This window comes from Camellia sinensis, chromosome 6 (genome assembly GCF_055761805.1).
Source record: "Camellia sinensis isolate YWXY chromosome 6, ASM5576180v1, whole genome shotgun sequence".
NCBI classification, from domain to species: Eukaryota; Viridiplantae; Streptophyta; class Magnoliopsida; order Ericales; family Theaceae; genus Camellia; species Camellia sinensis.
Genome location: NC_138966.1, coordinates 141,469,072 through 141,484,687, shown reverse-complemented (window position 1 = coordinate 141,484,687; position 15,616 = coordinate 141,469,072). Strand labels below are relative to the sequence as shown.

At 34.4% G+C, this 15,616-nt stretch overlaps 1 protein-coding gene and 1 long non-coding RNA gene across 17 annotated transcripts; both read right to left on the bottom strand.

The window, feature by feature from the left end:
* Positions 1 to 254: 254 nt before the first annotated feature.
* LOC114277151 (uncharacterized) lies at positions 255 to 4,178 on the bottom strand. 15 transcript variants are annotated; one of them, XR_014333176.1, is made up of 8 exons: positions 3,742 to 4,151; positions 2,557 to 3,578; positions 2,394 to 2,469; positions 1,980 to 2,054; positions 1,633 to 1,675; positions 1,177 to 1,290; positions 671 to 716; positions 255 to 533 (listed from the first exon to the last, which is right to left on the bottom strand). It is a non-coding gene; the product is annotated as an uncharacterized LOC114277151 (long non-coding RNA). The 15 variants fall into 15 exon arrangements; XR_014333169.1 differs by lacking the exon at positions 1,633 to 1,675 and adding an exon at positions 1,724 to 1,779 and having other exon boundaries at positions 255 to 716; XR_014333174.1 differs by having other exon boundaries at positions 255 to 716.
* Positions 4,179 to 12,672: 8,494 nt separating this feature from the next.
* Positions 12,673 to 14,940, bottom strand: LOC114265938 (stearoyl-[acyl-carrier-protein] 9-desaturase, chloroplastic). 2 transcript variants are annotated; one of them, XR_014333162.1, is made up of 2 exons: positions 14,733 to 14,920; positions 12,673 to 13,457 (listed from the first exon to the last, which is right to left on the bottom strand). XR_014333162.1 is itself a non-coding variant. In XM_082874930.1 (2 exons), the coding sequence occupies exons 1-2, from the start codon at positions 14,873 to 14,875 to the stop codon at positions 12,817 to 12,819; spliced, it is 798 nt and encodes a 265-aa protein (XP_082731056.1). In that variant the 5' UTR covers positions 14,876 to 14,940; the 3' UTR covers positions 12,673 to 12,816. The 2 variants fall into 2 exon arrangements, 1 of the variants encoding a protein (XP_082731056.1); XM_082874930.1 differs by having other exon boundaries at positions 12,673 to 13,471; positions 14,733 to 14,940.
* Between the last annotated feature and the right edge of the window lie 676 nt (positions 14,941 to 15,616).

The following is a 15,616-nucleotide window of genomic DNA, read 5'->3' as shown; positions in this document are numbered from 1 at the left end:
TTGACTTTGCAAAACTAAAATATTTTTTCACTAATACTTTGTCACAAAATGTCTCAATTTGGTCGCAAAAAGCAAAATAGTGACCTTTTTAACAACAAATATATTTGGTCGCTAAAGGTTCGAAATAACATTTTGAAAACATTCAATTTCATAGCTACAAATTGACATCCACTGCCCAAATCTATCACTGTATATAGGGAAAAAAAAAAAAAAGAAAGAAAGAAAGAAAGAAAGAAAGATAAAAAAAACTCACAAGATCAAATCTATTCATGTATATACAAAAAACAAATTACAAAAATCAAAACTTTAAGTATCCAAATTCACTTCAACATAGTTCATTATATGAGTTAAATCCCAAAATAAGATCAAAATAGTTCAACATTGTATGAGTTAGAACTCTATGACGACTTCAACTTTGTCTTTCTCTCGTACCCACCTCTTCACAAGTTCAGTTACAAGAGCAACATGCCCTAGTTGTTCCACGATCACAAAAGCTTATCACCGTCTATAGCCATAGAGAAAGGATGAAAATCCTGCACACATGATAATAATCAGAAGTGTAAACAAAGTTCAAAAATGTAAAAGAGATGTATATGAAATCCAAAATTGGATATCAACCTTGAAGCACTTAACTAAGGCATTTGAAGCAAACTAGACACACGAAAAATACCTTAACTTTCTCCTCATCATTAGTGTTCATAATATATGCCATATACCTAGGACATAGAATAAACATGATCACGAGGCGCAATTAAATAAAATAAGGGACCATCCATCTCATAATCATTAGATATTCAAATGCTAGAAATGACATATTCTGAATAATGATCATCATCTGTCCAGAAAAATACAATAAAGTCAATTAAAAAATAAGATAAAAGCTGTGATATCCAACACTGATGAAAATTCTCAAACAAGATTAAGGTCTATACTCTATTAAAGGAGCCTGTAATTTATTCATCATTCTGAACAAATAGGATTTTGGAGTTAGTTAACTAAATCTCACATACTAACTTGGGGAAGGTAACAAATAAAAAAAATGGGAATAGACATCATGGAGTAGAACTAGGCAAAACCCCTTATGCATAACAACAAATGTTAACAGAGCCATGAATGAATGTTAACAGAAAGCTTATCTAAGATGTGAAAGAGAGGATCAGAAGAAAAAGTAACTACCTTGAAAGCTCTAGCATGCAAAGTGAGTGTATGTGCAATTTGCTTATTCTACTCCGGGTTAGAATGAAGACGTTCACTCAATTCTTCACAAAGTTCATTAAGTCAGTGTTCAACCTGAAACAGAGTAACAGATAAAGAATGACCAAACCATCATCATAAAATATCTCCAAAGAATTTTTTATGAATGAAGACATGGCATTACTAGCACTTTGATATAAACAAATCAAATCCCAATAAAAGGTGATCGCCAAGGCCTAATTTTGGACATGCAGATGCCACAGTAATTTTGAATAATAAAACTATGAAAAATAAACATTTTTTATGAATAAAGATAATAAAGATAATTATATAAAAAAAGACATCAAGGGGGGTGCATCCCATATAAAAAACTACAAAAAATAAACGTGATACATCTTAATAAGCTAATGTAGAGTTCTGATAGAGTACTTTACTTACCAAATAAAAACCAGCTTTTTGAATGTTTGATGGCACTTGCAACCTAAGAAAAGAATAACCTAAAATTGATTACTTAGAGGGAGTGGATTACCTTTTTGGCTAATTTAGCATGTTCCCGAACATAGCCTTAATGTTCTAGTTTAGTTGCTGAGGAAAGAAAAAACAGTCATGCTTAAAAATTTTAGATAAGCTTCACAATTGTGATGCAATAGAATAGAAGGACTGAACTGAAGTAAAGGTAATACAAAATTAAATTCATATATATTTTTTTATACTTCATTTTCAGCATCCAACATAGGGAAAATGAAAAGAAAATCACACAAAATTGAAAAATTTGTAAAATTAACCTATGGATTGATCTTAATGGCACCTTGCGATTATCTTGCCGAAGCTGAGGCAAGAGAGAGCATTGTCGAAGCCATCTGAATCAGTCAAGACGATGAAACGATAAGATCAATTTGAAACACTTAAAATTAGTAAAAAAAATCAAGCAGTGATCTTCAAGAGAAGTAAAACTTTGTTGAGTCTAAATTCGAACTGGTAATCAATGCAAGAAAAAACAAGAGTAAGAACACAAACAAACCTCAGAAAAGTAATGAAGTTGTGTTCAGATCTAGAAACAAAACAACCAAAAACAGAAAACCAACCTTGCCTTTCAAAGAAAATTGATAATTCGAACAAAAATGAACTAATCACTATTTTTGGTTTTTGGGTTGATAATTCGAACAAAAACGGCATAATATTTTCTTTCCTATACATACCTTCTCAATCATTTATCAGTAATCTCACAGGGTCCAAAGCTCCATTTCAGCTACTGGACAGAAATCGGTAATAAACCTGCAATTGCAAAATTGAAATATCAACTCATATGAAGGAAATAAATACCGGAGAAAGAATAATTAAATCTTGTACCTCCACACATACCTACAATATACAAAATTGGGTTGACTTTCAAGCGCTGCCAGATAAAAAGTGTACAGAGAACAGGGCACGTAATTCTCCTACAATCCTTATTGCAGCAGCGTGAGATCTAGGGGCAGAGAGGATTTGAATTGAAATAATACAGTAGATAACCATTGGGGTTAGACTTCCCCCTCCCCTCCAAGGGCTGTCATTTGAAGTCATAACCATTCACGGATTTCAACTAATACTAAAAATTTGGACATCTCCAATGGTCAGCATGCTTACAAAATATGAATGGAAGATAAACCGGTAAAGGCATCACTTCTCTATGATTAAAAAGAAGACATTCTAGTGCAAATATTATTATAGATTGAGAATTGACAGAGTAAAAAACTAATAAGCTAATACTAAAAATCTGTATCTGTATGTGTGTGTGTATATATAGATTGAGAATTGACGGAGTAAAAAACCAGTAAGCTAAAGAATAAAAATTAACAAACATGTACAGAGCATTGCACAGGGGTTTGCATAATAATTAATCAGCATATCAACCTATATATTTATATATAAAACAATTTGTACCAAACAGTTTATATGATGAAGAGGCGATATCACTAAGGACTTGAAATCTGATTTCTACCTTATTCAATGATGTGCAATTGTGCATTTTCACGTCATAAAATGATTTGACATTATCTAATAGATGTTCCCTTCTTATTCAACAAAAGTTGGATATAGATAGGATGACTAAACTCACCCCATGAAAATAGTTGAGATAATAATCACTACATGTGGCTTAACTGCTTTCTTCCAGCCTACAATGGAGAATCAAACTTCAACTCATTGTGCTCCATGGACTAAAAGAATGATGGTGTAGCTGCTTTCCTATCGCTCACTTTAAACTAGAAGAATGATGATGTACATGTATATATACTGTGTCTGTGGAGAGAGAGAGAGATTGAAAACACACCAAATCGCTGTTGAATCCAAATTACTACGATCTCTGTTAGAAACCAAATCCATTTACTCAAACTTATATATATCTGCAAAAAAAATTGAAGAAGATGAAGAAAAAATTATATAAGATCTCAGAATTTGTGTATATGTATATGTGTGTGTGTGTGAAGCTAAAAAAAATGATAGAAAATCTCAGAAAATTATGCATCAAGATCAAGATCTCAGCAGCCAAGAAAATCATTGATTTACCTTTCGATTGAAGCCAAAGAACTCAGATCTTCAACGATCGATTCGGATTGAAGCTGAGATCTTAATCGATTCGAATTAAAGTTACAATAGGTAAGATCGATTGAAGTTGAGATCAGTACAAAGATGGATTCCGATTGAAGTAAAGATCGATTCGGATATGAGGCGGCACAAAGATCGATTCAGATTGAAGCTAAAGATCTATCGAAGTAGAAGATCGATTGAGTCCTAGACAGAGTAAACAACTGAGATCGATTAAGTCCTAGTGAAGATCGATTCTTATATCGCGTATTTGACAACCTTTAGCAACCAAACTAATTCGTCTCCAACTTTTACCCACCTCAAACACGCGGGTCAAGTGTCTAAGTGAACATACGTGTTAATTTTTTTGGTCCCTAAAAGTCACTAAATAATTTTTTTTGGCCTATCATAAAGAAATGAGGCGTATTCTTATAATTTTCTTTTAAAATTTGTTTTTGTCCCTAAATGATGGTTTTTAGAGACTAAATTCAATTAGTCTCTAAATATTAGTCACTAAATCACTATTTTCTTGTAGTGACATTGCGATGCTTATTAAGGTACATATAAGCAGCGGGACAGAAAGTTAGAAATCAATTAATTTCCTGCCTTGTCGGGTATGTTTTGTATGACAGTCAAATGATCATTTTCCAATTAAATTATTTGAGTTTGATTTATTTTTAATTTGTTAATGCTGGTTCAAAATTTACTGAATATACAAAAAAGTTGATTTTTTTGAAAACTTGTTAAATTTTCAAGTTAAGTTTAATTAATATATTACTCAGGTTGATAAATATACAAACATTATAAAAAAATTAAGTTATTTAAATTCAACACTTGTTCAATTTATTAAAAATTCATTCTAAATTAACTAGTAGCACTTGCAATGCATATCATAAAAACTCTTTCACGGCATATACTCAAATGTCATTATATGATATGTCGTGAAAAGTTAATTATTATTTACGGCATACATGAAAATTTGTAAAAAGTAATAAATCAAATATTTATAGCATATTTTGTATGTCGTATATAATCTTTTATGACATTTTTTGTATGTCATAAAGCATTACACATTTCATGATATAATTTTGCATGCCGTAGAAAGTTATATTTGATGACATTTTTTGCACACCATAAATCATTATACTTTTCACCACATAATTTAGCATACTGCATAATTTTGCATGTCCAAAAAGGTTTCTCACCAAACTATTTCACAAAGAGTGGACCTATCACCAACAAAATATATTCACTAGACCTAATATCTTATATTTTCCTTAATTGGACTTTTCAACAATTTGTTCAATATGAGAAATTTAGATCGGCAATTTAGAACTTTTGGAAGCCTTATAGATTAAAAATCCCTTTTTACTTTTATATATACATATATATATATATATATATATATAGATTTGCACCCTCCACATAGGTGTCCATTACTCTCTAACTCAGGTTCCCAATAAAAACATTAAATTCTGGTAGAGATTTTTAAAATGAAAAGATGGGTGAAACACGAATGAAATATAACTATATTTTACTTACATTTTACATATTTTTTTTCCTTTTCGATTTCAAATTCATTCCAAATTCATGAACAATAAACACAGCCAACCCAAATTTACGTGCACAACAACTAGTATACAAAAAGATAACAACGTGTGGATGCTCCTTTCTTCATTCACACATTGTTTGCTTGGTGTTTGACAGTAGCACAGGTTGTCATAATACTCCCTTGAAGATAGTAAAAATTTTCAACCCTTTGGTCTTTTAGTAACACTTTGCCACCCTGAAGACACGAGCTTTTTCTCCATGCGCGAGAACCTACAACCCTTAGAATCCAACATTTTGTGTGATTAATTTTTTTTCTTAAACCGAGCACATGCCTAATCACATAAGCAATTGATGTCAAATCACACAAATTTGTGTAATTTTTTCTCATTGGTGTAATGGAGCTTTCATTTACATTGGTAGAATATGATATAAATCCAAACAGTGAGCAATAAAAGAGTCGCACAAAAAAACACAAAAATATACGGATCCGTTTTGTAGTAACAGATAAATACAAAATTTTACTCCACCTATGCCATCGGATGCGAGGAATAATGAACCCTGAATAAGCTTGATATTCGAGTACCTTTACCAATAAGGTTTTCTTAAAGAGAGTAGGTTGTCTATAGTCTATGGATTGGATTGGGTCCACAATAATAGCACCAAATCAGTAGTTCTTAAATTACTTTGCTTGACTTAGTCTTTCTTAGCAGATTGTATTTCAAATGTACTTAGCTGTCTTCCATAAATATAGTTTCAGTTTGTAACCACTTCCTAGGTTGTAGGATTTCTTGTTATTTCCTTCTGTATTTATATGACTGATCAATCAATAATTATGGAGTGAGGTTTTCAATAATCTGTCATGGTATCAGAGCATAAATAGAGATAACAAATTCCAAAAATTTGTTTCTCTCTCTCCTTTCCCCTTCTGTTTGTTATCTTGCGCCGCCATGGCCAACCCTTCACCATTCATTTTAAACACCAATGCATCCCATAACACCCTTATCAGCATTAATGTTGCTGCCCAAACACCTCTAAAACTCACTTCCAGCAACTATCTCTCATGGAAACTACAATTTCATACCCTCCTCTTTGGCTATGATCTCTTAGGCTATATTGATGGCTCTAAGCCATGTCCTTCAGCTACTCTCACACAAAATGGCACAACTCAGTCCAATCCTGATCACATCCTCTGGCTATGGCAGGACCAGTTAATCTTAAATGCCATCATTGGCTCCATTTCCCCCACTATCATACCATTTATTGCTCAAGTCAAGACAGCTCGCGAAGCATAGACCATCTTGGCCACCACCTATGCCACGCCTTCTCGTGGCCGCATCAAACAGGCCAAGGCCCAACTCAAGATGATCACCAAAGGCTCTGACAGTGTCACATCATTCCTGCAAACCATAAAAGCCAAAGCTGATGAGCTTGCTCTTCTTGGAGCACCACTGCATGCCGAAGACCTCACAGACCACATACTTGATGGCCTTGGCGATGGATACAAAGAACTCACACGTGCTGTCCAAGCTCGAGACACACCAATCACATTTGAGGAACTACATGAAAAATTGCTTAATTTTGAAGCTTCGGTGATCACTCCCAAACAAGACCCCTTTCCGTTTCCTGCCACTGCTAATCCCACTAGCAAACCTCCACCAACATGGCGCTCCTCTGCATCTTCAGGCCGCAACAATAATTCTTGGCGTCCCTCCAATAGCCATTCACCCAGGTATCCTACTGCTCAAAACAGCGGACAACCCACAACTCCAGGAACTTATCCATCTCGGCCATATCTGGGTTATTTCCAAATCTGCAGAATTCAAGGGCGTACAGCCAAATGGTGCCCTTCCTATCAGCTAGTCCTCGTTAACACATTCAACAGTACTCGCCCTGCTTCGAACAATCACTCTGCTACTCCATGGCAACCGCGGGCTAATTATGCTACCAATAATCCCAGTCCTACCTCCTGGCTCTTGGACAGTGGTGCCTCTCACCATGTTACAGCTGATCTAAACAACCTCTCTATGCATGCTCCATACAATGGCTTCGATGACATTATGATCGGCGATGGCTCGGGTCTCTCCATCACTCATACCGGTTCTTCCTCTCTTCAAACACCTCTTCACACTTTTCAATTGAATAATATCCTCTGTGTACCTGCCATGAAAAAAAATCTCATTTCAATCTCTCAATTTTGCACCTCAAATAATGTTTCAATTGAATTCTTACCAACTACTTTTTTTGTTAAGGACATTCACACGAGGGCAACACTTCTGCAGGGCCACACTAAAGATGGCGTTTATGAGTGGCCGGTATCTCCACCACTGCTTGCTTTTTCCAGCATCAAAACCACTGCATCCGAGTGGCATCATCGATTAGGACACCCAGCTTTTCCTATTCTAAAACAGATTGTGTCTAACAATAAACTTGATCTCTCCTCTTCCTTATCCACTGATTTTTCCTGTAATGCTTGCTTATGTAATAAAAGCCACAAATTATCCTTCTCTCAATCCACAATTGTCTCTTCACAACCCCTGGAAACAATTTTTTCTGATGTTTGGACTTCCCCAGTTCTATCACCTGATGGGTTTAAATATTATGTCATTTTCATGGATCATTGCACCAGATATATTTGGTTCTATCCTCTTAAACAAAAATCTGCCGTGAAAGATGTTTTTATTAGATTTAAAGCACTTGTGGAAAAACACTTTGACAGAACCATCAAAACAATTTTCTCTGACAATGGTGGTGAATATATTGCGCTTGCCCAGTTTCTTTCAACAAATGGCATTTCCCATCTCACCTCCCCACCTCACACACCTGAACACAATGGTTTTTCTGAACGAAGACATCTTCACATTGTCGAAACTGGATTAGCACTACTAACTCATGCATCTCTTCCTCTAAGATATTGGGCTTATGCTTTTGCCACCGCCGTTTATTTAATCAATCGCATGCCCACACCCACCTTAAACCTCCTCTCTCCATGTGAAATTTTTTTTACAACAGCTCCCAATTACTCTAAACTCAAAATCTTTGGCTGTTTATGCTATCCCTGGCTTCGACCATATGCACTCAACAAACTCGACTCTCGTTCCAAACCTTGTGTCTTCCTTGGCTACTCTTTAAGTCAAAGTGCCTACTACTGCCTTGATCCATCCATCTCCAAACTATATGTCTCTCGGCATGTCAGATTTGTTGAGTCTGTGTTTCCTTTCACTAGTCTCTCTGCTCATTCCTCTCGTCCTTCGTCCGATTCTATTGCCACTTGGATCCCTCCACCACTTCAAATTCCCTCATTGTCTTTGGTACCACCACTCACTCCGTCATCTGCAGTGGACGCCCCGCCGTCTTCCCCCAGTGAAACTTCACCATCACCAGCCCGGCCCCACACATCTATTCTACCTCCACTCCTTGAACCATCAACCACTCACAATTCCCCACCACCGCCACCACCACTAGACCCACCTGTGCCTTAACCTATCCATACCATGACTACTCGAGCCAAAAACAATATTCACAAACCCATCACCAAATTGAATCTTCACACCCAATTAACCAATGGTGCTGACCTTGAACCATCCACCTTGACCCAAGCTCTCAAAGATCATAAATGGCGTCGAGCTATGTCTGAAGAGTATGATGCTTTAGTCACGAATGGCACCTGGGAACTGGTTCCTCCGGATACCACTCACAATCTAATTGGATGTAAATGGATTTTTAGAACTAAACGCAAATCTGATGGTTCTGTTGACAGGTTCAAGGCTCGCTTGGTTGCAAAGGGCTTCCACCAACGCCCTGGCATTGACTACCACGACACCTTTAGTCCAGTTGTCAAACCAACAATTGTTCGCACTGTTCTCAGTCTCGCTGTAAGTCGTGGTTGGTCCTTACGGCAGCTTGATGTCAACAATGCCTTTCTTCAAGGTCACCTCTCCGAGACTGTCTACATGTCCCAGCCACCTGGCTTTGTTGATCACGACAACCCCTCATATGTCTGCAAACTCCGAAAAGCAATCTATGGCTTAAAACAGGCCCCCCGGGCGTGGTACTAGGAGCTCCGCACCTTTCTCCTCCACTTTGGTTTTCAGAATTCATATGCTGATACATCTCTCTTTGTCTTTCATGCTGATGGCCACACCATGTATCTCCTTGTTTATGTTGATGATTTAATTCTCACGGGCGACAATGCTACCAAAGTCAATCAATTTATTGATATTCTTGCTCAGCGATTTTCACTCAAAGATCTTGGGCTCTTGACTTACTTTCTGGGTGTTGAAGTTGTCCCAAACAACCATGGCTTGTTACTCTCACAGAGGCGTTATATTCAGGATCTTCTCACTCAAACCAAGATGCAAGACGCCAAACCTGTTCTTACTCCCATGCCAACCAGTCCTTTTCTCATGTTAACCTCGGGCTCTTCTCTGTCTGATCCAACTGAGTATCGCCAGGTCGTCGGGAGCCTACAATATTTGCTAATAACCCGACCAGACATCGCCTTCGTTGTGAACAAACTGTCTCAATTTATGCACTGCCCAACCACTGCACATTGGTCATTTGTCAAACGCCTCCTGCGTTATCTGGTTGGCACCATTGATGATGGCTTACAAATCTACAATGACTCCCCTCCCAGTTTGCATGCTTTCTCTGACTCTTCTCTTAGCCTACAAGCCTTCTCTGATGCTGATTAGGCTGGGGACAAGGACAACTTTTGCTCCACAGGTGCTTATATTGTTTATCTTGGTAAAAATCCAATCTCCTGGAGCTCTAAAAAGCAACGCACTGTTGCTCGATCCTCCACTGAGGCAGAATATCGCTCCGTTGCTAATACAACTACTGAACTTACTTTCATTTGCTCTCTCTTGACTGATCTAGGCATTTCGCTGCCCTGCTGCCTTGTCATTTACTATGATAATGTTGGGGCAACTTAGCTCAGTTCCAATCCGCTTTTTCATTCGCGAATGAAGCATGTTGCCATCGATTTTCACTTTATTCGGGATTAGGTTCAAACTGGTTCTCTCCGCGTCGCTCATGTCTCTTCTGCAGATTAACTTGCTGATGCGCTTACCAAGCCTCTTCCCCGCCATCGTTTTCTTCAACTCAAGCACAAGATTGGATTGCTCTCCCGCGCTCCATCTTGCGGGGGCATAATAGCACCAAATCAGTAGTTCTTAAACTGCTTTGCTTGACTTAGTCTTTCTTAGCAGATTGTATTTCAAATGTACTTAGCTGTCTTCCATAAATATAGTTTCAGTTTGTAACCACTTCCTAGGTTGTAGGATTTCTTGTTATTTCCTTGTGTATTTATATGACTGATCAATCAATAATTAAGGAGTGAGGTTTTCAATAATCTGTCACACAAGGCCCACTACAAATATTGTCTTCATAATTTGAACCGTTTATTTTTAGACAATGTATAGATTATTCATTAAAAAAATCAGGACGATCCAATAACAGTACCTATGTTAGTTCATTACATTTTTTTTTTTGCAAAACAATGAATGACAAATATTATTTGAAAATTAGATCATTCATTTTTTGGAATACAAATGTAATAAACTAATGTGGCTATGGTTATCGGATCCATTTGATTTTTTTCATGAATGATCTACACGTTGTGGTAAAAGTTAAGACGAGACATGTGGTAGGTCCCACGGGCCTGAATGAAATACAAATTGTCCTTTGTTATTTTTAAAAAATACATTGTCCCTTTAAATTTTTAATTGCATAACAAATAACCAATTTTATTAAGTAAATTAATAATTTTAAATGATGTTAAAAATATATTTTAACTAATAGTTTTGATAATTTTATTGCTCTAAACCCATTTTTTCTTTTGTTTAATTAATTCTCAACTAGTACTAGATCTGTTTGAGTAGTAGTTTCTCTGGTTAACTTTCTACTAAAACACAAATTTTGAAAAGGAACATTGCATAGTACACTTCATCAACCATGAAAGGGCGACATGGGTATAATTTGTCCAATTTTTATTTGATCTTACACCCTTAATTGTAATCCCCCCCTTATAAATATAGGACCAAAATGACAAAAGAGGTAAAATATAGAGACCATGGGTATAATTTGTCCAATTTTTTTTGATCTTACACCCTTAATTGTAATCCCCCCCTTATAAATATAGGGGAGTTACGTCTAGGTCTTAATAGGTAAATTTATAGTTTAATAGGTCCTATGATAATTAATGACGTTTTTCATCAAACACTATTAAAAAAAATCATTAATTGTTAATTTTCAGCTACAATTTGAAAATTGTCACAAAAAAGTCATTAATTATAAGTTTTAATGAAATTTAAAAAAAATCGTCACCAAAAAAGTCACTAATTTTCATCTTTCAGTGACAGTTTAAAAAATTCGTCATAGAAAAGTCACTAATTATCAATTTTTATCGATATATGCAAAAAATCGCCACTACCGATAAATATACTAGGCCAAACAAGCAGGTTATATCAATTACCCCGCTACCCAAATTTTTAGGCAAATTAAACCAGTAGTCGTTACATTTTTTTCTTTATATCACTTTGATCCATACACTTTCAATTAACTCAATTTTTACCCTTACTTTTAAATTTTATGTCAATTTGGTTAAATTAATAATATTATTAGTATTTTTTATAGAACATAATCACTAAATTTATTGAGGTTAAATTACTAAGTAGATTAAGTTTGTAATTTTACTTCTAAAAACATGAAACATACTATTTATGTACATATTTTCCAACATTTGTAATTAACTGAACTAAATTGAGACCAAGTCATAAGTTTAAGATCAAAATTGAGGCAGTTGAGATTATATAGGCATCAAAATGACATAAGAACTAAAATAAAGGAATTACCAACGTAATTTGCCTCAAATTTTTTCTCTCCTCTCTTTTTGTGTTCTTAACATTATTCTATTTATAATATCATTACACCATTCAAAAAGGAAATGAGTATACTTTTCAAACTATATCGATAAGAAGATTGGCAGTTTTTCTATATCATAATTGAGGATACAGTGTCACTGTTGTGTGTGAAGCACAACAGTGACTGTTGTACAGTCTGTAGAACTCATTTCGGGTCTTATTTTGATGATCCGGACTGTTGAAAATTTAAAAATATCGAGAACGATATACCTGTAAAAAATCAAGTTGATCGGATATCAATAACTTATTCATCAAATAACATTTGTATTTAGTTTGATACATACATATTCATTATTTTTTTTTATGTAAAGATGTTATTTAATGAACAGGTTATTGATATCCGATTAACTTGATTTTTTACAGGTATATTGTTATCGATATTTTCTAAATTTTCAACAATTCGAATCATTAAAATATGACCCGAATGATTTTCACGTGTTGTGCTTCACGCAAAGTGACACTGGCTCCCATAACTGATTCTTTGGCAAATTTATTTTTTTTGTTTGTGATTTGTTGTTTAGTTGTTTGTTTGGCCCTTTAAAGTGTTGTTATTTTTATTACAATCTTGTATATGATTTGTTTTATTTTAATATAACTGCTTTTCCTGTTCCTTAAATAAAAAAAAAATAAAAACGAAATGAGCTGCTAAGCCATAACAAAGTGAACGTAATGAATTTGGGAGATGCCAAAGTTTGTGCAAGGAAAGGAATAAGGAATATACCATTCCAGACCCAATCAAATACTGGACAGTCTTCTCGATTTGTTTCATGTCAACACGACCAGAAAGATAGAGGTACTTGTTGAGAAGATCACCATGCCTGTTCTCTTCAGCAGTCCATCCCCTTATCCAAATGGCCCAAGGACTGGGGCTTGAGCATGATTCATCTTTAATTCCATCGGCGGTATTAAGGATGCTCTGGTAAGTTGGAAGGGCTTCTTCAGTGATCATGTCTCCGACCAATACTACAAAGTAATCGTCTGGAAGCTCCTTTGCCCTCTCTTTTAGTTCCATCACTTGTTCCAAGAATCCATCCGATGCCGGGTCTGGAAGAAAGTCTTGTGGTTGCCAACATTTCTCTACTGGTTTTAGGTGAATCAAGACATTGGTTTTAACCCAGTCTTCTAAGGATTTGAACAATTCTATCTTTTCTGGAGGCATTGAATGAGTTACTGTTGATAGAGAACGTTGTGGCTTCTGAGCATGGCCGAGAGACTTTTCCAAATTACCTGGCAGAGCCTCCCTAAAACACAAACAATGAAAAAGAGAGAGATGGTAGATTAGGACTAACTACTCCAACGGGACATACTCCGGTGTATAATGCTATGTAACTCTACACAAAATTATATAAATTGAATACAAATATATTTAAATTTTGTATTTTGATAATTTTTTAAAAATTAGAATATTATTCTATAAAGTTAAATAGAATAAATCATTAGATATATGATAAAATTATCTGGTATGATAAGTATCATTTATTGATTTATTATACACCTGATGATGTTAACTCCAATTTTACTAACATATCATTTTGGGTGAATTTATTAGTCTTTAACATTTCTTTTGAATTTAAAAAAAAATTATGATGTGTAGCTTTTCTCAACAGATAAATATAAAACAAATATTAAGATAATTATTCTATCTAAAAAAAATTATTAAGATAATTCACTGTACTAATAAACAAGCAGAATATATATAAAACTGACTAATTTTATTAAGACATAAATCATTCTCGCATACCAAATGACCAAATTTATTAATAAGTAAATCATTAAGTAAATTAATAATTTTTAATGATATAGAAAATATTTTCAGTTAACCATTTTGTTAATAAAAAAATCATTAAGTCAATTAATAATTTTTAATGATATGGGTACTTTTTTTCAATAAACAATTTTGATAATTTATTATTACATAGGAGAATAATTTTTTCCCTGAATATTGTGTTAAATTAAAAGTTATAACAAACGATAGTTGTAATTTCTAGCCCATTTGTATTTTAAACAAACCTTATGGGTGTATTTGTAATTTGTTAAAAAATAAAAAATTTATGTTTCATAATTGTCCAAGAATATTTGCGTAATTACCAAAAAATCTGTTTCATAATTGACCAAGAATGTTTACGTAATTACGAAAAAACCTATGGCATAATTGACCAAGAATGTTTGTATAATTACAAAAAAACTTTCACTCAACATATAGGCCACAATTAATAAATTATTCAAAATAAAAGAACAAAATTAAAAAGAAAAGGCGAATCTCAAATAACTAAGCGATTCTTATATATATATATATATATATATTTCAGCTTCTTTTTTCTTTCTTTTTTTTTTTAAATATCTTTGATGACAAAAGCAAAAACAAAAACAAAAACTGTACAAAAAGGCGTATATATTCATTCATCAATTTCAAACTTGCCCATAAACTAGTCTCTAGTAGTTTCATTTCCAAAATTAAAATACTAGAGTTTTAGTATGTGATATAAAACACACAAAACTCACTTGGAGGCAATGGACCTGGCGGAAGAAGAAGAAAAAGAAGAAGACATGGAAACCCTGGAGTATACAAGATGGGTCTTTGTGAAGGGAACAAAGGTAGTTAACTTTATAGAGTGAAAATCTTGACAACTACAAATCAAAGCCATTCTTTTCTTTCTTTCTTCACTGAAGTGAGAATGAGTAAATCAGAGGGTTACTGTGAAATGTATATATAAATTAATAAAGCCCAGGAGGAGCCTAATTTATAGATGCACAAGTAGTTGAGATCATAATTGCAACTTTCCAACTGCTAACCCAAAACAGTAATGATAAACAAATATAATTGTTTCATAAGATTCATTCGTTGTAAATTAAAAAAACGTGGTGGCACATGTACCCATTATTGGGAAGCTTCTCACCAAAGTGTTGTTGGGCCTTCGTGAGCCCACAAAGAAGTCCACATTATAATCTGAACTGTTCGATGTGTAGGACTCGTCGAGTATTTCATTCCTGTGAAAAATCAAGTTGATTGTATGTTAATAATAATCACTTAATTAGATTAGTTTTGTCTGAATAATTTATTTTTAAAATCATACTTATCTATTGTTAACACAAATGTAATATGATCAAGTGACTATCAATATCTACTCAATATGATTTTTTTGCAGGGATGAAATACTAGACAAGTCCTACTCATTGAACTATTCAAATTATTGATATGCACTCTGTGATGAGCTCACAAAAACCTAACAATACCCTTCAATCCGATATAAACTGGAGAGAAACCTCTCCATGTACTCCATTATTTTTATGAACTTGGATAGTCTATCATCCTAATAAGAGGATTGAGATTATTTCATTTTTACCCCTATACTTTTACACGATTTTCAATGATGCCCCCAGACTAC

What these genes read in the sequence shown, in the direction of transcription:
- LOC114265938 (XM_082874930.1), bottom strand. Translation starts at nt 14,875, where the DNA reads ATGGCTTTGATTTGTAGTTGTCAAGATTTTCACTCTATAAAGTTAACT. An exon ending in GCCAGGTCCATTGCCTCCAA is followed by an intron (nt 13,472 to 14,732) that starts GTGAGTTTTGTG and finishes TTTGTGTTTTAG; the next exon opens with GGAGGCTCTGCCAGGTAATT.